The sequence below is a fragment of the Chaetodon trifascialis genome, chromosome 7 (genome assembly GCF_039877785.1).
Source record: "Chaetodon trifascialis isolate fChaTrf1 chromosome 7, fChaTrf1.hap1, whole genome shotgun sequence".
Lineage (NCBI taxonomy): Eukaryota > Metazoa > Chordata > Actinopteri > Chaetodontiformes > Chaetodontidae > Chaetodon > Chaetodon trifascialis.
Genome location: NC_092062.1, coordinates 2,741,150 through 2,765,113, shown reverse-complemented (window position 1 = coordinate 2,765,113; position 23,964 = coordinate 2,741,150). Strand labels below are relative to the sequence as shown.

The window sequence follows — 23,964 nt, the reverse complement described above, 5'->3', positions numbered from 1 at the left end:
TTCATGTTGTCATGAATATTGGTCACAGAAACATCAGTAATTCTACAAGCTTTTTGTGTAAAAAGAGTCATTGAGTAACCGTAGAAAAGTCCAGTGTTCTCAAAAGAACCATTTTTATTTTTTGAAAAGGTTACTTGAAGCACCTTCGATTCATTTTTTCATTCTTTGAGTACCTAACTGGATATTTGAGTGACCTAATCATATGTAAAAGTTTCTTGAAGCACCTATAATATATTTTTAACTTTCTTGGATACCCTGTTAACTGAATATAACCTTAGATCTTGCACACTGACACCTCAGCCATATTCTGTCTTGCTTCCAGATACTTACACATATTTGTCAAGAATCTCCCATAATCACAGGTTTTCCACCCTTTAAGCAGAATGTTTTTCAAAAATAAGTCTTCAGAGTTGAATAACAGATAAATGACTTGTTAATGAACATGGATGCTGTCACACTGGTTAATAAGCAACAACTGTTTGAAATGCACACTCAGCAATGAAAATCATTACTGATTATATTGTTCATTGTTCCACCATTCATTTCTGCTATTTTATATACTTCTGTTTAATTCTAGTATTTCTGTGTTTATTTGTTTTAATCTATTTGCTACATTCTTTATTCTATTCATTTGTATTTCATTTATTTGTTAGACTTCTGGAAATAGGCACCTAAGAATTTCACTATACGTGGTACTGTGTTCAATGTGACGAATAAAATTTGGTATAATGCGACTTTACTGGAATGACCTGAGCGTGGGTGGCACATGATGGCCACAGGGGGGCACTCCTACTCCTACAAATCCCAGAACATCACACTTAGCCTGACATGGCGATTCAGTTCCAACTCAAGCTTACATTAATATAAGAAAGCAAACAAGAGAGTGAGACAGCTGATCACATATTTTTAATGGGGTACAAAAGTGAAATCACAATAATAACTGAATCTGAAGCTTTAACCTACACCAAACAACAAATAGGACAAGACAATTTACTGCAAATGTTTATTAAACACACAAAGTGCACTGGAATACATTGATGAATAAAATAAGCTCACCAGAGAACAAGATTCTGTTGTGAAAGTTTGACTCTAATGAGCTAACAGGAAAATGCCTCTGTTTATATATAATAAACATGTCATTAAAAGTTTTTGTTGTTGTGTAACACAAAGACACTGGTCAGTTATGTTTTCCAGAAGCAAATTAAATAATTTATATGATGATTTGAGATTTTGGCTGTCTGTCCAGGACAGCTGTTAGAGCCTGACCGATACAGGATTTGTGAGAGTGATTCTGATATTGATGTTTGAAATTAAAGCTGCTCTAATGAACATTTTAGTAAAGTACAGCAGATCCATCCATCCATTTTCTATGCCGCTTATCCCTTTCGGGGTCGCGGGGGGGCCGGAGCCTATCTCAGCTGTCAACGGGCGAGAGGCGGGGTAAACCCTGGACCAGTCGCCAGCCGATCGCAGGGCCCGACCCAGGAATCGAACCTGCGACCTTTTTGCTGTGAGGCACGCGCACTACCTGCTGCGTCACCGTGCAGCCCAGTACAGAAGATCAAATAACTAAATGTAATGTGAACAGTGTCATGTCAGAAACTCTCAGATGAACTCCAGCTCCCAATTTTACTGTTATGATTCAGCCCCCCTGCTCTCATCAGCAGTTTCCAGCAGGCAGCTGGTTTCAGCAAAAAATCTCTAAAAGTCAAATATACTATATCTGCTCAACGGAAAAAAAGAAAAAAAACAGACACACACTAGCTGCTGAACATATTCCCTCAGGAGTAGTGAAAATTAGACTTATGATAACCTGATATTGAAATTGAAACCAGACATTAGTATTACCTCAATGAAACTACACAGATAAAGATATCGGAAAATTCTAATCCAAAAAAAGTGGGAGGACATGGGAAACTTTTTAAAATTTACTTAGTACTTGGTGGTGAAAAGAACACACTATATGCTATATACACACATAGATAGATAGATAGATAGATAGATAGATAGATAGATAGATAGATAGATAGATAGATAGATAGATAGATAGATAGATGTGTATTATGTATGTGTGTGTGTGTGTGTGTGTGTGTGTGTGTGTGTGTGTGTGTGTGTGTTTATTACACACACATAGAGGACATGTGTGTGTATGCATGTGGACATGGTTGACATGTCAGCCATGCAGGTGTATCACTCAGGCTCTCATTGCGAGTTTGACTTAAATAATAAATAACATGCATTTGATCTTGTGTATTCTTTCCCTGCTTTCTATATTTCCTGAGTGGAAGTGCTGGCCATACAATGAGACTTGGAGGGAGAAGTTTCTTCGAAAACATCATCCTCCATGCATTCTTCTATGGGCTTCATTTTTGAGGAACTCTTGGTGCCAGGTGATTTTTCTGAAAGAAAAAAAAATTATATATATACATATATACATATACATACATACATACATACATACATACATACATACATACATACATACATACATACATACATACATATACATATATACACACACACACACACACACACACACACACACACACACACACATATATATATATATATATATATATATATATATATACATACACACACACACACACACACACACACACACACACATATATATATACACATACATACATACATACATACATATATATATATATATATATACACACACACACACACACACACACACACGAATCAATTATGTGTTTCCATTATATAACTTGAAATGTATTTTTGCTCATAGGCACTTAAAGATGAATAAATGGATCGTCCTGACTGAACAACTAACAGAAGTGGTCACATGCAAACAATTCACACTGGAGGAGGTTATTATCTAATGTGCATCCATAAACCCCCACACCCCAACGCAAGACAAGTGGATGAACAGATGCTATGCAACCAGAAAAAGACCTGTGAATGTGTTCCCATCAACACAAACAGTTGCTACATTACAACTATAAGAGCCCTTCTGCAGAATAGAAACAGAGCTGCTCTTCTGGACTAAAAGCATTCTAAAGAGCAATACTCCACTACAGGAGCTTTTAGTCTGTATTGAGGCTAGAACAGATACAAATATTTGGTTTTACAGAATGTCTCCTCCTAATGCATGTGATACTTTCACTCTGTTTTTTAGAATATGCACGAGTGATATTGCTTAGGTTCAACAAATATGGATTGCTGAAGGAAGAAGTGGATATTATTAGATAAATGGTGCCAAGTTGATAGTCTGTGCCAATATGGAATTAAAATATTTAGTTTTTTCAGAAACTGTAATAATGTCACAATAAAACGCTTGAGACAGCTTTAACAAAAGATGCTAAATCCATGTACTGAAAGTCAAAATACTCCAATTACCGATCGAGTAAATATGACTGACTGAAAATATCTTATTGCATACATTCACTCTATATACATGTAGACTGATCCAGTTTAATCGGCTACTTCATAATTTAGTGTTGCTCTTCTATAAGGTTGCAGGACTCACAAGTGGCAGAATAATGGAACTTAATGCCATCGTTTGTTAGAACTCCCTGTCTGGTAAATGTTCACATCTTTCAAACTCCGTTATACGGGTGTACGGGTGTGATGAATATTCAAGTATCTGAGAACCACTAGCATGGCTTTAGACTGGTTTCTGCTCAACTCTAGGTGTTAAACATCCCACCTTGTTGCAGTTATGTGTAGATGTACACAGGAACCCGTGATATCACAGGGTTTTCTGGGTAGGATTATGGGGGGAAACAACGCACACCCTCTGACCACACCCAAACACATCCATCAGTCATTCTGACTGTGGACAGAGGTTTGAAACTTTCAACCAGACAGGACAGGGAAACACTGCTTGTCAATCTGGTGTCAGTGAAACTATTATAAATTAAGCAAGGATATCAGATGTTAGAAGACCAAGCAGGTTAGAGTAATGCTTTGGTTACAGAATGAAGTGAAAATATAATCAGGATAGTCAGTCTTGGTTGGGGTTGAGGTAGTCATGGTAGGGTGAAATAAAAGAGGTGTTCTTACAGCCTATATCAGAGAATGGCTCAATCTGAGTGAGTAGTCACAGCTGGAGGAGGGACAGCAGGAAGAATATCAGAAAAAAACTGACAGAAATTTTAAAAAAGCATGCAGCCTGTCAGGAAATGGGCCACAGATATGAGGACATGTGCAAAAAAGCTATGGCTATGTATACAGAACGAAGCAGCAGATTAGACTTATGAAGACAGCTTTCTGATGAGTAATTTCAGTTAATTCCTTTGCTTTGATATCAAACACCAGCTGACAAAATGACCAGATATTCCATTCTGACTGTTGTTGAATGAGTTAGATAAAAAAAATATGTTGTTGTTTAGAAAATTGAATAAATGCACTTGAAAAATCTAATTGTGGTTGAGTTCGCTTTGGTTTAGCAAATGAACACCATTATGCCATTTAACTTGTGGTGTGCCTATTCCTAATTACAGCACAGGTTATACAGTATAGTGCTCCCCCAAGAGCACTGCGCCCTTATCTAAACCTAACCTTACCTAACCTGTAACCCTATCCTCAGTCTGCACCCTAAAATTTTGGGGACCTGCATTTTGTCCCCATAAGGGAGGTCAGTCCCCACAATGTGACTGTGTAAACAGATTTTTGTCCCCACAACGTGATAAATACCTGAAAAACAATATAAATCAAAATAAAACAACATTAAAAACCCATCCCTCCCACCCTCTGTATGTACAAACACCCACCCTCAACTACATGCACACACACACACACACACACACACACACACACACACACACACACACACACACACACACACACACACACACGCACACACACACACACACATCACAAAACAACACTATGCACAATAAACAGATATAAATAGGAATATATAAGTAAAAACTATGAAATTAGTCCAGTTTGCTCCAGAGGAGTTAAAATATGTAAATAAATAAATGAGTAAGATAAAGTGCCTAACTGCATACATCTATCTGACCATGGGCATGCTGTTAGAATGAATGACTGCTTGTAACCATTCTTCCTTGCCATTGGGACTGCAAGTCTCCATCCTGATGACAGCAGCTGGAAAGAACAGTGGAGGGGATGAGTGGGATCTTAATAAATCTGTAATGCCTTTTTATTAAAATCTGTGAGTACAAGTGTGGTAGTTCATGTTGTTTATGTCCAATGATCTTTCTGGCCTGGTTGACGATTTGTGCCAGTGTTTATAAATAATATATATTTTCCTGACAAGTAGACCCTGCCTCTCCTCAGGCATTTAGCCAACAGTGAAGTTTAGGAACTTTATAAAATTCTAGGACAAAACCAGTTAAAGATTAAGATTAAAAAGCCTTCGTCAGGTGCAAGCATACACCTCATCATTCAAGCAAAACTCAGGAAACACTGTGCACATTTTTCAATGGCTGCTTACTTACATTCCATAATTCTGATATATCAATATCAGAAAGTTCAAAAATAAAAGCTTGTATTCAATTCATTCCAGCATGTCCTGCTCAAATAAGTAAAGGACGGTCCCCAAGAAGGCCAGTCAAAAACAAAAAGGGGAAGAAAATTGCCTGCACTACAACAACACAGTCATGTTATACATGTTACACTCTGCTGTTCCGTTCCACTGTTATACAGTCACTATTGAAACTTAACTTTTCACATTAAAAGCTGATGATCAAAGCAAAGGATCATGCCCACTGATAGACTGATAAACCTTTAATGTGAAATATCTATGTAGGAAGTGCTGAGTTTCAGTGACAGTAGCTTAACACTGATCTAGTTACAGCAAAGTAGTTGCGAGTGGAAAAAAGAATGAAAACAGTATTAGCATTAAAAGTGAGAGTGGTGAGTATGAAATGACTGTTTTTGTGCTGATGAAATTAGTGCTGTGGAAATGGACATTGTACGTACTGAATTTATCAAGACAACAGGAAAACATGGAGGAAGTTTTAAGGTTGCATTAACCAGGGGACGGGGGAAATCATAATTTGATTCCTGAAGTTTAGTAATCAGTTTTGATTGATTAGGATGGGAGCAGTGTAATTTCCATTGTTTTATGGATGAATAAATTAAACCTTTGAGGTAATAGCCATATTTATCATAGCATCAGAAGAAAATCTTAAATTCTCCACATATTGTACTGACTGTAATAGCTTTAAAAGTCGACTTCTATTACTGTGAACATGTTATAATTTTGGGGTTAGGGTTTGGATTAAGGAAATCAAACTGGAATAATCTCCCATAAACTGGTGCTCTGCATTGAGACACTCATGGTTACAGTAACCTGGAAACACATTCAAACATCTTGTCAGGTGATAATGTGACTTACGGAGTGATGATCCAGCTGATCCTCCTCGTAGGATCTGGTTAAGGACATCATCAGTGTCGCTGGTGCTTGCCATGCTGTTCCTCATCTGCATCATAGACAGCTGAGAGCACAGGCTGGGCTGACGGTCCATCTTCTTCACAGCCTGAGACACAGCCCCCAACATCATCATCATCTACACCATCAGTACAACAATCCTTGTTGCAGCTGTCAAACAGTACGGCGTTGATGCGTTACTAGTTCCTGTGTTTGTGCGACAAACATTTTCATTCTAATCTCACAGCAGAGCCAACCCACCTTGTCACTGAGCGTGGGGTCGTTCAGAGAGTACAGCTTGTTGGTGATGTCTTTGCCAATGAGGTACCTGAACACCTCATTGAGGAAAGTATCTGACTCCAGAAAGTAGGTAAGCCTCTCTCGAGACCAACACAGAAATTTACAGTTCTCCTCTGCCATGATGGTCACCTGTCAATCAAACACAATTTTTCAAGAAATGAGTTTTGTATGATCTGTTCATGAAACAGAGCCTTCATTCATTTAACCACTGCAGACATTGGGGCTGATAACAAGAGTGGAGTGAACAAGACAGGTCAGTCATTGTTTATATTTTTAGGAATGTTTCACCTTTGAGGCAAGTGGTTGCACGAATTGTGTTTGTTTATTTCTTTTATACGATTTTCTTATTACCTGGAACTTCTCTCCTCTGTGCATCTCAGTGGACCTGAACTCCGGAGAGTCAATGAATGAATTGGTGTAGATGTTGTGGAGGAAATGGCCTCGGTATGATACCTTCATCCTGTCACAGAGAAACTTCAAAGTCACATCAAGTGATTCATTTGATTCATTGATTTTAAGCCTTAACTTCTGTGTTAAAAAAAAGTGGCAGTCACTTGATTGGTGAAGCCAAGGGAGGAAATCCTTTGAAAGCAGAGCTCCTCAGATGGCAAAATTACTCAAAAGTCTGAAACTCCTAAAATTACTGTCAAAATTATTGAGAAGATTAATTGAATTGACAGATTTTTCAATGCTATTATGTATTAGGTCATATAAACCTACATGTATGTTTGAAGACTGATATCCAAACAGATATATTTTAGATTAAATCAGCTAGTAGTCATTGTTTTGTGCTTATATTCATTATCCTAAATTCAATATATGTTGTGCAAGCATATTCTAAAAAGATCATTTTAAAGATATATACTCCATAATGTTAGCTCATTCTCACCACCAATGTTTTAAACTCAGCTGAACTTTGAGTTTCAAGAGGTCAAGTTACATAAGAGACAATATGGGGATCTGAGGGCATCATTTGGAGCTATGACTACCTCAAAAAGTATATTTCCAATGTTGTTGGTGTGTTTGCAGCATTTAGACCATGGAACAAAAATATTTCCTTTTTGACAATTTTTCTTTTGACAATTAAAATTCTGCATATTGTCTCATTGATTAACTGACTAGTCCTTTCAGACCAAACCATAATATTAAGCTCAGTCATAAAAGAAGATAGCATCAGGATATGCTGCTCTGAGGAACCTTTTATTAAGATATATTTCATGAAACTGATCCACACAACAGGGACCACTGTAGACAAGGACAGAGGACCTCCTGGACGTGACAATAATTTCAGGCATCATTTCGGATCTCTTCCTTTTGATACATTTATATGGTGATGATAAGTTGAATTATTTTAAGCATTGTTTTATCTTGCTGACTTGAGTAAACCATAATATCAACATCAGTCATTAAAACGAAGATATTTCCATTTCAGTGAAAACTTCACACAGAATCCATTCCAGTTAGGTTTATGTGACAGGCAGTCAGCACAGTATTTATCATTTCTATAATATGTGTAAAAGGTTGATTTAGGATCCAGTTGTGGGACTGACTTTCTGGATGGCAAAGGGGCCAATGAACGAGGGTGCAATCTTCCTGGACTCCACCTGGAGAGGAAGGTCCCGGGCAGAAAGCAACATCCTCTGACCCTTTCAGTGCGCCGGTGTCTGGGTGCAACGATGATTGACAGCAGTCATGTAGTGAACAAAAGAGCGGAGGAGGGAAGCTCCAGCATGGAACCAAGTGCGGTGGCAGCAGCGGTTGAAGGCATGGATGGAGGAGACAGAAGACCTCCTCCTCCAGGATGTCACGGCATGACTGGACATGCTGGAGGTGTTCCTCTCGGGACTGGGAGAAGATGAGGATGTCGTCCAAGTAGACAAACACAATGCACAATACATACACATTAAACCAGGTTGCCTCCTCCATATGGATTAGGCAGGAGTCTTCCTACCAAATACAACTGCAGTGACCTCCGTCCAAAAAAAAAAGAAAAAAAAATATATCAAAAATTCAAATATTGACATTTTGCAAAATGTCAATATTTCCCAAAATATTTCCCAAAAGGAAACACATTACACTCAGTTTCTTCACAAAAAAAAACAAAAAAAAACTGTTGAGTGCATCTCACTGGACAAGCTCTGTTTTTGGACCAGAACTCTGTTGTATTCATTCATGTTGTTGCTTTTCTTTATTTTTTTTCTGAGAGTAGCTGAGGATGTCGTCCAAGTAGACAGACACAAAATTGTTCAGCATGTCTTCAAGCACATCATTCACCAGAGCCTGAAAACACAGCTGGGGCTTTGATGAGCCCAAAAGCCCCAGTCCTCACAGTGGCCTGTGGGTGTGTTGAAGGCAGTCCTCCAATCATCCCCCTACCGAATGCAAACCAGGCAATAGCTGTTGTACAAGTTTAGCTTTGTGAAGATGGTGGTCCTCTGAAGAAGCTCAAGGGTAGAAATACGGAGAAGTGAATAGCAGTTCTTGATCATGATGTCATTGAGATCCCTGTAGTCAATACCAGGCCTCAGAGTCCCATCCTTCTTACCATGGATGCAGGCAAAGATGAAGGACGGATGATTCTGGCTGCCAGAGAGTCATTTTTGTAGGTCTCCATGGCCTCTCTTTATGGGGCTGACAGCAAGTACAGGCGTCCCTTAGGTGGGGACTGGCTGCAGGGTGATGACACAGTCATAAGGATGATGACGAGGCAGAGAGGTAGCCTTTGCTTTGCTGAAGACCTCTCTGTAGTCATGATACTCTGGCAGAACTGCTGCAGGTCAGGATGGCCCCCATGGTCCAGTCAATGTGTGGGGGTGTGACAGCATAACCATGGGGTGAGGTGATCTCAGGATGTGGAACTGGATGGTCTCACGGTGGTTTCCAGACAGCAGGACATGGACAGGTGTAGTCTGGTGGGTTACATTTCCAAGGTAGCCGTTGAGCGCACTAGCAGAGATGGAATTGGAGAGTGGTACCCTATCTATCCCCAGCTGGCGAGCTGGCGAGTGTGAGAGCCTTCCAGGAGGAGGAACTTGGACTGGAACAGTGGGGAGGAGGAGGACTGAGCAAAGGTGTGGCACACCAGTAGCCGGGGAGGTACTGCCTTTGCCCAGCCTTTTGTTGGGCATCGGGAGACAAAATGGCCGGCCTGGCCACAATACAGGCAGAGATTGGCTTGGTAATGCCTCTGCTGCTCCTTGGATTCCCCACTGGGTGGTTCCCCCACAGGCAAGGCCTTCCTGTCAGGGGATTGATGGTGAAGGCTACCTTAACTTTCTCGCGAAGTTGTGGGGCTGCTGAGCAAAGCGGATGGAGCAATTAGTCAGGAAGGTGCTGAAGGTCTCCAGATCTCCAGTGTAGCATTCAGGAGTCCCCACTCGGGGTTGACAGAGAGGGGGCGGTGGAATGGTTGGTGGTGACTGGACTTGAGGTGAATCAACGGTTGGGTCTGGATCTATGCAGCTAACGCAGCTAGCCTCTCCCCTTGAGCATCATAGCCTTAGGAGAGTGCCCTCAATCCTCAAAGTGATTCTGTGGTGAGATGGAGCCTGGTGGGTCCATTCGGATGTACTGTAACAGGTTGGTTTAGAACCCAATTGCAGCACCACCAGTACATGGAAGTCGCTCTCAGTGACTTTGATCTCAGGCATGACAGAGATGGATAAGCCGTAGAGTAGATCAATGTCCCATTCGGAACTATTGTCTCTCAAAGTACTGGATGCAGCAAGATCAATGTTCCATTCAGAACTATTGAGAGACTCAGGGAATGTTTAGCAAACCAAACATTCAACAGTCACAAACAGGCGCAGATCCAGGTAGTGCAGGGCAACACACTTAGTCTGGCACTGAAGAGAGAGGTGTTTACTGTATAACAGAAGATCGGGTGAAGCCAGAGGCAGGCAGGTCCAGTAACAAGAGATCAGTCTGATAAAGAATGCTGTATAGTCTTGTAGGACATGAAGAACCCTCTGGCACTGAGTGAGAATGAGAAAGCAGCTGTTGTGTTCAAGGGTGTAATTTGGACTCAGGCGCAGACTTGGAGACTTTCGGAGAGACTGGTTCACAGTTATTGTGCACAGTGTGCCCCCAGACAATCAGATGACGGGGAGAATCTTAGAGTGGTGAGGAGGGAATCTCCATAGGGCAAGATGACACATGGTGGGGAGACACAGGTGAGAAACACTGGTGGCAGTAGCAAGCTGGAGGCTGGTGGCGGAGTGCGGTCGAGTGATGAGGTGGTTGGGAAGCTGCTGCTGGAGTCTGGAAGCTGGTGACGGGAACAGGCGGACCCTCTGCGGAGGCGAGGCGCAAAAGAGCAGGTGAGATAACCAGTGACGATCCAAGATATCGTTCACAAAGTGATAAACAGTTCACTGGAGAACATGTGGAGGAGCCAATTACACCACCGTGAGGCGGAAAATAATCTGGCACCGAGTCCTCCGCTGTTCCCCGTATATATCCTGTACGGGATTGTGATAGGAGCCAGCTGTGTCCGGGCCGGCTCCCCAGCCCCACCCAACCTCTGCCAAAAGAGGACCAGTCCCACACACTGCACAGAAAACTGACACATCACACACAACACACATCAGTAGTACAAATCACCACAGCAGCATAAATACTGGACTGATTGGGAATGAATCTCAGATGTGTGATCAGGTGAGTGGGCAGATGGGTGTGGCTCGCAGAGGGGTGACAGTGGAAAAGTACTGATAGCACAGGTGAACAGATGAGAGGACACGACAGCAGATACGGTACTGTGACAAATATGAATTAATCACTGAAACGTATCCATTATAAAGTGGGGGAACACAAGAGAACAGCACCTGCATCCAGAATCAAAGAGCTTAAACATACTTTCCTTTGAGTAGAATGCTGAGGCGTTCATCCACAGAGGTCTTGTCCTCAGCAGCATAGGGCTGGCCCTTCTTCAGTGTCTGGATGGTGCAAAACTGTCCTGTGAGCCTTTGAAACAAGGCCTCCTGCACATGGAGGGGCTCGAACATCCGCTTGTAGACTGACCGCAGCTCCCTATCGATCTTAATCTGCCAGAGCAGAGCCAGAGTCGTAACTAAATTTTCAAATGAAAATCTAACATAAAAAGCAAAATTCATGAACGCTGCTGTGGTCTATGTGAAAACACACTCAAAGAGTTTGTGAAATGGTGAAGGAGCAGTTGCTGAGGAAGACAAGTCTCCTGTCTCATTATGAAAGCCCTGGTCTGATTCTGTCAGCTCACTGGAGTCCCCTTACCCTAACCCTAACCCCTGGAGGGACCCATGGATTTTGTCTGCATCTCGTTACCATAAAGCAGGACCAAACCCACGAGGATATGCTGCTTCCTGCCTGAGACAGCAATGAAAACCTCAACACTGATTATGGCAAACACTGTTCCCCCACCACCAGGATCCACTATTTCAATTTGGTGAAACACTCATGTGACCTGAATGTAAAGTGACTGCTTGAATGTGAATGAGAACATGCAGATGTACCACTCACCGGTCTGCGCTTGTACAGGAGGAAAAACAAGTGCATGAAATTGACCACCAGAAATACCACATTCCAAACCATCACATCCAGGTTGCACCTGTACAGGGTTGCCCATGTAATGAAGAGACCACATCCTGTCAGGTTTAAGCACACGGGACAAAGTGCACTTAGAGTCTGAATGTTAATGCTTGATTCAAAGTCTAAGTTTCACATTTCTGACAGCACCATGTACTGTATAGCTCTGTGGTTGCAATTCCCAGAACCTCATGCATTGCACTGTGGGTTATTATGGCTTGCTCATCCTAATTTAGAATGCAAAACTACAAATATGGATGACCAAAACAAAAAATAAAGATGCAACTAGTATAGAACATTGAAATGAGATAAAACCAAATCAAACTTCTGAGAAACAACTAGAGAAAACTGTAAACATAATTGTGACTAGAGATGAAAATGTGTAAATGATTGAGAAATTCTTTTTTCACAATAAAGGATACACATTAAAAGGCAATGAAGTAAAATACAAGCTGTACACTGACAGAAAAACCAATCCAGCTTTAGTTTGAGACATCATGAGTGAAAGGAACATATTCAAAATCTTCTGATTGTTTTCAGATCAGTGGAGCCAGATTTGTCACTATAATGCACAATTATTATCATATTACAACCCTTATTCCTTGGGACATGTGAGTAAAATATAAATAAAAAAAGAAAAAGAATGCAATCATTTGCAAACAATCTGTGTTTACCGACAACATCTTTAGAAAGTGTTCCTGAGCTCATGTAGTAATATCCTTTATACAATCATGTGTTCACAGAGTGGTGAACCTCGCTTGTGAACGACTGAACCTTTCCAGGATGCCCCTCATGATACCAATGAACCTGTTTACCTATGGAATGTTCCAAACAGGTCTTTTTGGAGCATTCCACGACTTTCCCAGTCTTTAATTGCTCCTGTCCCAACTTGTTTGAAACGTGCTGCTGCATCAAGTTCAGAAAAATCACATATTTACAAAAAAGAATGAAGCTGATGAAGTAAAACAATAAATATACTGTCTTTGTATTATTTTCAATGAGTATATTAACATTCACAAATGATCACATTCTGCTGTATTTATGTTTCACACATCATCCCATCTTTTCTGGAATCAGGGTTTATTGTGTTGTTGACTTTAAAGTTGTAAATCTTAAACATACTGGCTGTAAAAATACTCAGCTTCAGCTAACAAAATGTTTTCATTTATTACAATAAAGTGTTTACTTCTTTGTCCAAATAATTAATATTATGTTATATTTAGTGCTGTCAATCGATTAAAATATTTAATCGTGATTAATCTCATGAATGTCATAGTTACCTCGCGATTAATCGCAAATTAATCGCACATTTTTATCTATTCTAAATGTCCCTTGAATTATCATTTTAATACTCTTATCAACATGGAAACGTGGATAGGCTTGCTTTATGCAAATGTTTTTTAATTGAAAACAACGTGTAGTGTTATATTTCACACTAACATTCTCACTTTGAGCAGTCATTCACATTTGAATGAATCAAATCTCACACAATTTAACACTGTCAATAAACAGATGACAAAAAATAAATACTTGGTTACAAAAAAGCCCCTTCAACAACCCTTTCTAAGAGATCAAAACAGGGTAATATAAGATAAAGTTACAAAGTGCACATCATTGTAAACTAGGACTCAGCCTATAGTGCAGTTAAACCATGGCTTAAACTTTCCTTTCTTGAGTTTCCTTTGAACATAGCATCCATATGTCTCTGTCAAAAGCCATCCATTGTCACCTGGTTTTGACAAGGAGACAGCTGAAAATTCGCATTCGCCGTGTGTTTGGCCAGCAAGTGGTATTTCAGACTGGATGTGCTGGGGTGATAATTTAGTTCACAATGACAATACACACAGATAACTTTGGTTTTGTCAGTCGACCCATCTGGCAACTTTTTGAAACTAAACTTTCAATTCAGAATCTTGATCAATTCGGCATTTCGCGCGCTTGACATCCACACAAACCGGTAGCCTACTCTTTTACAGCTAGAGAGCAGACAAGACCAAACACATGCGTGGCGCGTGCCTATTGTTTTGTTTCTGGTTTACAATCGGATCCTGTAGTTTTTCTTACGTTACTAACAGTGGCCACAGCTTATAAAAAACTACAAGTTCACTAGATCACAAAGAGCGTTAATCTCGCAATAAAAAAATGCTGCCGTTAAAATTGATTTGCGTTAACGCGTTAATAACACTATATTTTTGACAGCACTAGTTATACTATATCATGAGCCATCTAGGCTTTGATAATAAAACCCCCAAGATGTTTTCGAAGTTACCTCACAAGATTAAGTACTGTAGCTCCATTAGTTTCCTCTTACATTTTCCTCTGTTTCTTTTTCTCTGTTAAACCCTCTGAGACTGGCTTGTGCAAGAGGGAAATCTAAATAAATGAACTGTCAAAACTGCAACCACACTACCCAAGCTACTTCCTGTCTGCACTCTCCATCCAAGCAGAAGATAAACATGTTGGAAGTGGTTTTTCCATCTGCCATTCTCCCCTTCTTTTTATCTGTTATTGTCAGAGCCTTTTCAGGCCTCAGCTCTGTTGAAAAAATCCCTCTTTGTGCATGACAGCTTTAAAAAAAATCTGTGTCCCCATTCTCAACAAAACTCAACCAAATCCTCAACAAGCTGTGGTAATAAGTGATGCTTTGACACACATGACACTTCTGATTAGAGTAATGATTTGTTGAGGCTGTGATAAATTTAGCATCCTCCGATATTCTCAACTACAGTTTTATCACCACAGGAATGCCATCAGCAGGGGGCACTGTGTACAGACCTGTCACGAGGAGGAGGCGTAGCAGGATCATGTGCAGGCCCAGTGTGGTGGGGATGACCAGGCCCAGCAGCAGGGACAGGTTTCCCAGATGGAAGAGGAGGTGGTGGGCTTGCTCCCACTCCTGGCATGAGGTGGCATTGGGTTCCACAGCTAGGATTGCTGGAGTGGCCGAGGGGAAGGAGGGCAGTGAGGTGAGGAGGGGGGGAGGCAGCTCTGGAGTAGAGGACATCCTGCAGCAGGGTCACCTTCAAGACTAGGGCAAGGTTGGAGAAAATGTGAGTGAAGGATGATGAACTGCTCAGGGCTTATTAGGTCATCACAGCTGTTTTCCTCTCATTGTGGAAAACGTCTTCTTTCTTATTTGTTTGTTTTGTGTATGTTTATCAGTTATTACTGTATTAGAGAGATGGGATGACATGCAGCAAAGGACCCAGGCTGGAATGGAACCTGCACCGCTGCTACCATGCTACCAACCCATTAGGACAGTCCTTTGAGCAAAGTATGTTTCTGTCTTACGTGACTTCAAGCTGCATTTATTGAAAACAATGTGAAAGCAACACCAGACACACTGTCACCTTCTAAAGGTATTATGGTAAACATGCTGGCAACAGTTGCATATTTACACATCCAGCAGAAGGAGCATCATTAGCATTCATTAGTAGTGTGTGTGTGTGTGTGTGTGTGTGTGTGTGTGTGTGTGTGTGTGTGTGTGTGTGTGTGTGTGTGTGTGTGTGTGCACCTGATGAACATCAGTCCAATATTCACTCTCTTTTGAGCTCTGACTTTGTCTCAAATACTATCTGGCTGTTTAGTGGCACATTTATTGGTTCATGTTGTTCACCAGCTGGTTGCTGGTGATGAAAACTGTGCAGAACAGAAAGAACTGGACATCCTCCCTATGTCCCATCTTGAGAGTTATTAGCATTCCAAGATGGTTACAGACTTTGGTTACTGCCCTTGCAGTCACACCATATAAATACCTAAATTGCCTAACTTTTATTATGATGCATAATTGTAGAGGTTTTGTTGCTACAGCACAGAGCTTCCTCACTGAAAACAGCTGCTAAGAGCAGGAAACTGAGGGCCAGAGTTGGTGAGAATTATTTTATACAAAGCTATTTGTGTGGTGTTGTTGTTTTTTGGCTTACATACACATAAAACTGGGTTGCCTCTTCCATAAGTATTACTCATTTTCTATGGGAATGTGTTTTATCTGACTAACATTGCAGATACAAAAACAGAACATTTAGGCTTGCCTATCGGCCTGCACAGAAGAGCGCCTCTCCAGATTTTTGTCTCTATCTGTCCTAGATTTGCCTTTGAAGAAGGCCTTCCTGGGCTCACACAATAATAAAAATAATGATAATAATAATTCAATTTAGCTGAAAACAAAACAAAACAAAACATATTTATAGTTGGCAACTCTACTCGACATAATATTAGTCCGTTCCATCAGCTGCTATGTTTTGTCAGAGCAGGGCTGATGTGCTCCAGCAGCTAAATGTAAAAATAGAAATGGGGACACACACGCAGCCTCTTGACTGAGGGATTTCTCACAGGTCAAACTCAGGAACTGTTCGTCAAAGTACGGAGAAGAAAACGCGTTGTAACTTACGGTTCAGCGGAATGTCAGTCCGTTGAGCAGAGCAGAGAAAAGAGGAGGAAGGATTTCTGTGGAAGACTGGAGACACTTCTGGCGACTGAGAGCTGGAACCGCACACTCAGGGCTGCGTCGAGCGCGTCGCACATTCCACACAGTCCACACAGCTGACGGGAGACTAAAATGGGCAAGAAGAGCGGAGTCCGCTTCTGCAGTGACTGACAACTCCCACAGGGGGCGACAGACCACCGACCAACCGCGCTACCTGCTGAGTGGCGAGAACTCCACGGCCAGGAAGCATTTTTGTCTAAGTTTATTGGAATAAATATCAGATATTTCCATATATATATACATACATGTATATGTGTGTGTAGTTGACTTCTGACACTGACAGTTAAACTACCAAAAACCTACAGTAAAATGAAAGATCATTTATTTCTACAGTACAATACAGACACAATCAGCCTGTTTACATATTTACATTCACAATAGGCACTGATGTATTCTATCAATACTACATATTAAATTAAGTTAAGACATCTGCAGCCATCTGTTTATCTGTTGTCTATATTCACAATGTATGGATACATCCAAGTAAGTAGTTTTTAACTGGTCTTAATGAATGCTCCTCTATAAGCAAAGTTGATAAGTACAGCTGCTTGCCACAGTCTTAAGTGTCATGAGCCTAAAACTAGCACACATATACAAACTCTCCTCACTTTTATTCACTACTTTTCTGCAAACGTGTACAAGACAAGTTAAAAAGTCATGTCAGAAGATGAATCAGCTCCTCAGTCAAAGTGCTGAGCGACTGTGTGACGTTTGAATTTATGTTGAAAATTAGACAGAGGTGGAAAAGCCAAAATGGCCAGATGCATGTCTGCTGAGGGAGTTCTGTTCTACGTCAATATATACTGAAAACCACCGAGAGTCAAATAAATAACTACCATAATCAGTTGTCATAATTGTTTTTTCTCTTAAAATTGCCAAGAAGGTTGCCTGACTGTATACTACTGTCCAGTACTAAACAGCAACTTTTAGTAAGGACAGATGCTAATATCATTTCAGCTTTACAGAAAGACCAAAGAAAGAAAACCAAGTCCACTGCAGATCTGCCTAATAAATATCAATTACAATTAAGAAAATTCCCATCTCAAAATTACAACATTGTAGAAAAATGGCCGGGTCAACACCCTGTGACATGTTTAATTGTACTGAAGTGACAATTAAAGCTCTAGCTTAAGGTCTGTTGAGCCAACAAGGGGTAGAAACCAGCAGTTAGATTTTACTACAGGACAGCACACAAGCTTGTCTAACATGCAGTCGAGAGCAGCTGTTCAACACTTGGAAGACTTGTAGTTGAGTACAACCCTAATAAACAAGTCAACAAATGATTCATCAAACCACCAGCTTAATGGAATAGTTCAAGATTTTGGAAGATATATGCATTCTCTGTCCTTCTGAGAATAAGATGGCAAATAACAGCTGGTCACAGTGACTGCGTAGCGTGAGTCTATAAGAAGTCGAGGGTACCGCGTTCCAAGCTGGCATCCCTGTCACTTCAGTAAAGCATGATGACAGCATGTGTATTAGAAACTTCCTCTGCTTGAGCTGTCTAACTTCCTACTGGTTCCTCACACACATGAATGACATGGAAATACAGCATCTTCAGGCATTTCTAGTTTTATTGGGTGAAATTCATTGGATGAGTCATTTCAGGGTCTTTGTGATGCTCAGACGAAGTGCATTCACAGTTCCACAGCTGTTCCTTTTGAAGCAATTGAGTATGGGAAATAATCTATTTCTGTCAGTGTGCATCATTTGCCTCATAGCTCAGCACTATTACTGAGGGCCTGCTGTGCACAGCATCCTGAAGTGCTGTCACTGTGATTTTAGCAGGTTTTGCATCATCATGCCTATACAGAGAGCGACCATACTCACAGACCGAACATGGCAACCTGTGTTATAGCCAGACACAGCACACAGAAATACTGAGTGGATGAATTAACTGTTGTATGTCAAGAATAGTTTCAGCACTAACTGGCCCTAAAATCACAACTTTCTGTTTATGTATGTATTAAACAAATGACAAAAAGCTCAAGTATCCCCAAAATGTTGAACTCTTCCTTTAAAGCCAATCTTGAACTTTGTTTGACCCCTTAATGTTTGAAGTTCGCCTAACTCCACCTCGTCTTGCAAACTGCCTGTCAAAAAGCTGCCCTGCAACATCAACGCTATTAGCGAGACCACCATAAAGTAGCCAATGGATGTCTTAGGCTGTCTATCAATCACATGATGCCAGACTTCTACGTTGTAGCAGTCTTTCAAAAGTATCGTGTCTTTAGGTGGAGCTGTGTGTGCATGTCTGTATGTGGGTGGATGTGTATTAATCATGTTGTGGGGACATAAATCTGTTTACACAGTCACATTGTGGGGACTCGCTTTACTTATTGGGACAAAATGCAGGTCCCCATAAAGTAAATAATTAAATTCTAGGGTGAAGACTTGGGCTAAGGTTAAGGCAAGTCTCAGAAATGAATGTAAGTCTATCTAATTTCCCCAAAAGTGATGTAAACCTAACGTGTGTGTGTTTGCACACACACAACACATTCAGGCCGTCCTTTCACCCTGCACTGGCACTTGCAGGAGGACATCTGTTTTCTCTAGTTCGGTCCCTGGCATGTGACAGTAACTTGGTAAGCGGAGATCATAGCGGTGCCTGGACCTGTTGAAAGCCTTGTCATTAAGAGAGTACAGCTTTTCTGCAATGTCATTGCGCACCACCAGGGCAAAGACCTTGGCTATGTAGCGATGCTTAGCAAAAAGCAGATAGAGTTTCTTCCTCCTCCACGCCACATATTGGCAGGGGCTATCAGCACGCAGGGTCACCTGTGGAGAAAAAAAGTGAAAGAATAAATGACAGAGATGACGCTAAAAGGAAACAAACTGGCACTCATATATGTCAGTTCAGAGATTATTTCAGTTCATTACAGCTTGGATCGAGTAGGTTGTAGTTTTGCCCATAGTAATTGCTGAGGTCTGGCAACCAAGGGACAAAATTAAGAAGCTGAGACCCAAGTTGTAATAAACTAGAATCATTCTTGCATGAGGTGAGATGAAATTCAACCCAAGGGAAAAATGAGACAAATAACACTTCATGTTATTTTTAATAGTCAAATGATTTATCAAACTGACCAACAATAATAATGCTCATTAGTCAACAACTGGATTTGTTCACAGAATTAATTGTACTCATGACCTAATTCGTTGGTAAATGATGTTACATGTATAGATTCAGGATAAGATGAGCCTTTACTGATCCCCAAAGGGAACATTCTGCTATGTTTGGAGACAGGACCCACTGCTGATATACATAGATTGGTTTATAGGGTAAATGATATTTGATATACTCTTCTTCAATAATTACACTCACTGCTGGGGGTAACAGTACACATAACAGCCTTATGTAATTAAATGATGAAATAAGCATAATTGTAATCCTGAGGAAATGTACAGGTTTTATTACTTTTATGATGTTACTTGTTACATTTTAACAACTAGTAATCTCAAACAAATTACATTTCAGAAGTAACCTTCCCAACACTCATATATACTGGACTTAAAATAAATTAAGTGTTGTTCTATATTTTTCTTATTGTCATCAAATCCCATACGACCCTAGCCAACAATGTGTTAGTCCATCACTTTCTGACTTCCCCACCCTGCCTGTGGCACTCAGCTCCAAGCCCATTGGTTCCTTCTGAACATTTTTAAAAACAGTTCAGAAAAATAAAGTTTCATTACTAAAGAAGTTCAGTAATTCCACTGTAGTTTCTATCAAACGGGAAGAAATGGTGCATTTGTTGGGGGTTATTTCCAAGGCAGATTAATCCACATTTGGTGCTCTACTGAATGTTTGGGGCAGCAGGATGGCACGTGGGATTGAGTCAAAATAAACTAGTGTGTGCATTCATGGTAATGAAGGAACATGTCAGCCAGTGAAACAGTGATCATTTTTAGACTGACCTTTTTCACTGACATTTTGTCTTGTTGTAGCAGGCAAAGCACAAGTTCAACACTGACCATCAACACATTCTCACTCCCAACTCATCACGTATGGACACTTGGACCCCTTGGGCACTTTCTGAGTCACTGGGTACCCCTTGCACTGTTATCCAATGTGCACAGTAGTCTACTAGACTTCCATAGACAAGGTGGGGTGGTTGGATGGGTCAAGCAGGGGACTTTTACTCAGGAGACTGGGGTTTGTGTCCTGAGTGAAACCAAAAGTTACGTTTGATTTCACATGTAATTTAATGTACGCAGTAATGTATATAACTAATGTACATGTTTGAAGCCAAACCAATGATCTTTTCCTAAATTTAAACAAGCAGTTTTGTTGCCTGAACCTAATCAAAATATGACTGTTTAACATTTACCACATTTATTATTGTTCTGAGCAAGTTTGCATTTGAAAGTCTAACCAGGGATTGTCCATTCATTATTGCTAGCTTGACCATGGAGCCCTGTACATTGAAAATTTCACTAAAGGGGTACCCAGGGCCTTAAAAAGTAATGCCGATTGGGTCTTGACCAAGTGTCCATATGTGATAGGCTTGGAGTTAGAATGTGTGAATGTAATAATATCAATAATTAATAAAATTAACATGGCTTAATTCCAGTAAGTGCCCCAGTGACCCACAATTCACAATACCAGGGCCCTGGAGGTGGCTAAGCTAAATAGAAGGCAGCTGTCATTAATGTTACTTTTGACAACTTTGCTCTGCTGTGGAGCAAAAGAATCTATCGAGGTCTTTGGCACAGAGAAATTAGACATATGAGGCTTTGAATACACACACAACAATAGTTTTTAGGATGAATTCATTGTTAATTTGGCTCTTTTCATGAGATTCAATGAGACAAGAATAATACAGAACGTGGTGAGTGAGCCTCATCCTTTAACTGCATTTAAAGTTGAAACATTCTTGTTTAACATTCCTGACTTACTGATGCCAAATATGTTTTTTGCACATGCACATGAGTTAAATGAACCTGGAACATTCCCTCCTCTGATGGCCTGAGAGAGTCCCACTCAGGTGAATCCAAAAACTGGAATGGGTAGATGTAATGCAGAAACTCTCCATTAACTGTCACACGGATTCTGTAGAAGAATGGATGGAAATGTTGATGTTATTAATCCACTTTGTAATCAACGTCAACACAAACTGACACTGTGTGACAGCATTGCCTGTAGCAGCTGAGGGGAAACACCTGCTGTGACATCAGTGTTTGGGGTGTGGCTTAAAGTTTCAACCCTTACAGCACAGATTTTATACAATTTAGCGTGAGTAGGTGTTGTGTTAGGTAATCCTTTCATGCTGGACATCTGGAGGTAACAACCTCATCATCAGACATCAGTGTACAGACAGCTGCTCCACAGTCACACACGTTTGGCCAATCTATGAAAAACATCACTTAGTTTTCAGAATCAGTTCATCCAACCCCTTTGGCCTGTCCATGAGTGGTGACAAGCCTGACTGGTGAAGGCCTGATGTCAAACCTGTCCGGTCATAGATCGTCAATAGATGTGTTGCTGAGTGGAACAAGGTAATGACAAACTACTGCAAATTACCATATTTAATACTCTCTAATGTAAAACAAAGACACTTTGCAAAGCAGAGCACACATATTTGTTCTTTCACTTACTGCCTCTGCACGTTTTATGGCTTTTATTTTTAACTGTATTTATTGTGTAAACCATTGCACTTAAGAAACGCAACTCCATTCCCTTAATGGAATAATAATGAATATTGCAAATGAAGCGTGTGTGTGTGTGTGTGTGTGTGTGTGTGTGTGTGTGTGTGTGTGTGTGTGTGTGTGTGTGTGTGTGTACCCATTTGAGCTTGCTTAATAATAGAAAATAAAATAAGCATAAGTTTTTTTTACAGCATGGAATTTATTTCAATAAAACAAACTTTTCAATGTTTTTATTTCACAAAATATCGAAAGTTGCAATTTCAAATATCAAAGCTGAATTGACAGGATGTGGGTCATACTGTGTTCATTTTTGTAATCTTGTTTTACATTTCACACACAAACAAACCATTTATTTACACATCTTGTAAATGCAGTTTAGTGTATGACGCTCTCAGAGGAGCTGCGCTCACCTGCCAGACAGGAGCACCGACAGTTTGTCAATCGCGGTTTTTCCTTCTATGGCGAAGCAGTGGTCCTTGTCTATAGTGTGGATGTCTCCGTCACAGCACGCCACTATCTTCCCAAAATGTGTGAGCGACACTCCCAGTTTTTTGAACATGCAGTTGTAAAGTTCCTGGAACTCCTTTTCGAATGTGACGCTCCTCAGCCTGTAGGCGACATGCAGGACTTGACCGAAAGACACCCCGAAGAGAGCCAGAATCCACAACAGGGAGTCCGTTGTGCAGGGGTCCGACCATGCCCATATTATGGTGCAGAAGAAGCCCAGAGTCAGGAAGGTGAACATATAGAGGAGTCCATAAAAACCGCTGCCGCCCATGAAGCCGAAGAAAAGGAATATATTGGCGAGGTGGAACACAGAGCCCTCGGAGCCGTCCCTCCATGCCTCACACAGCGGGTACACTGGCTCTGCCTGCTCCACAGTGAAGTTCAGAGCTTCGAAGTCCGGAGGCTCCATGTCTGCGAAAAGTGAATACAACTACTAGCACATTTCACACAAAACCACCCCGGGTCTGCGAGAGCCCGCGGAGGCTCCGAACAACACTGCAAACACACACAGGCAACATGACAATCAAGTGTCAACACCTGCCTGTGCGCAGAGGACTCAGCTGTGACGTGACCGGAAACGGTGGCAGCAGCAAAAGAAACGCACGCGGAGTTTATTAGATGAGAGAAAACACGGTCAGATTGAGATCGAGCAACCCCATTTACTGTGAGGACAGCTCTACTGAACAACGACAGGGTCGACGAGGGGCTGCAAACATGATTTATTACTGGGCTTATGAAATAAGTCAGTGAATCAAATTTAACGCTGACATAAATACATCTTACGTTATAATCTAATTTAATAAATGATACATTGTTAGAACAGAGCTGCTCTAGCAGTGGTCCTTATTTACCCAGACATATTTAAATTACTTTTTAATTTCAAGTATGCCCACTGTGGCCGTGCCATGCAGCTGTTATGAAAAAAAAAAAAAAGTGAGAAACATAGATATTAAATAAAAATTCAAACAAAATTTTTATTTTAATTCCTGACAGACTACATGTAATCTGTGTTTCCATAAATGCTTTAAATTGTCCTTATTGGAGGAGCATTTTGGAGCATGTGTTGTATTTGAATTGCTGCAGATCT

The 23,964-nt window shown here is 40.8% G+C and overlaps 1 protein-coding gene across 1 annotated transcript; it reads right to left on the bottom strand.

Annotated features, from left to right (window-relative positions):
• Positions 1-885: 885 nt before the first annotated feature.
• LOC139333759 (blood vessel epicardial substance-like) lies at positions 886-23,468 on the bottom strand. Its single transcript, XM_070966397.1, is given in 13 exon segments — positions 886-2,399; positions 6,344-6,485; positions 6,638-6,805; positions 7,028-7,136; positions 11,531-11,718; positions 12,173-12,297; positions 15,014-15,247; positions 15,250-15,307; positions 16,284-16,315; positions 18,211-18,246; positions 19,241-19,502; positions 21,666-21,774; positions 22,781-23,468. Coding segments are annotated over 13 exon segments (2,100 nt in total). The 5' UTR covers positions 23,287-23,468; the 3' UTR covers positions 886-2,268.
• Between the last annotated feature and the right edge of the window lie 496 nt (positions 23,469-23,964).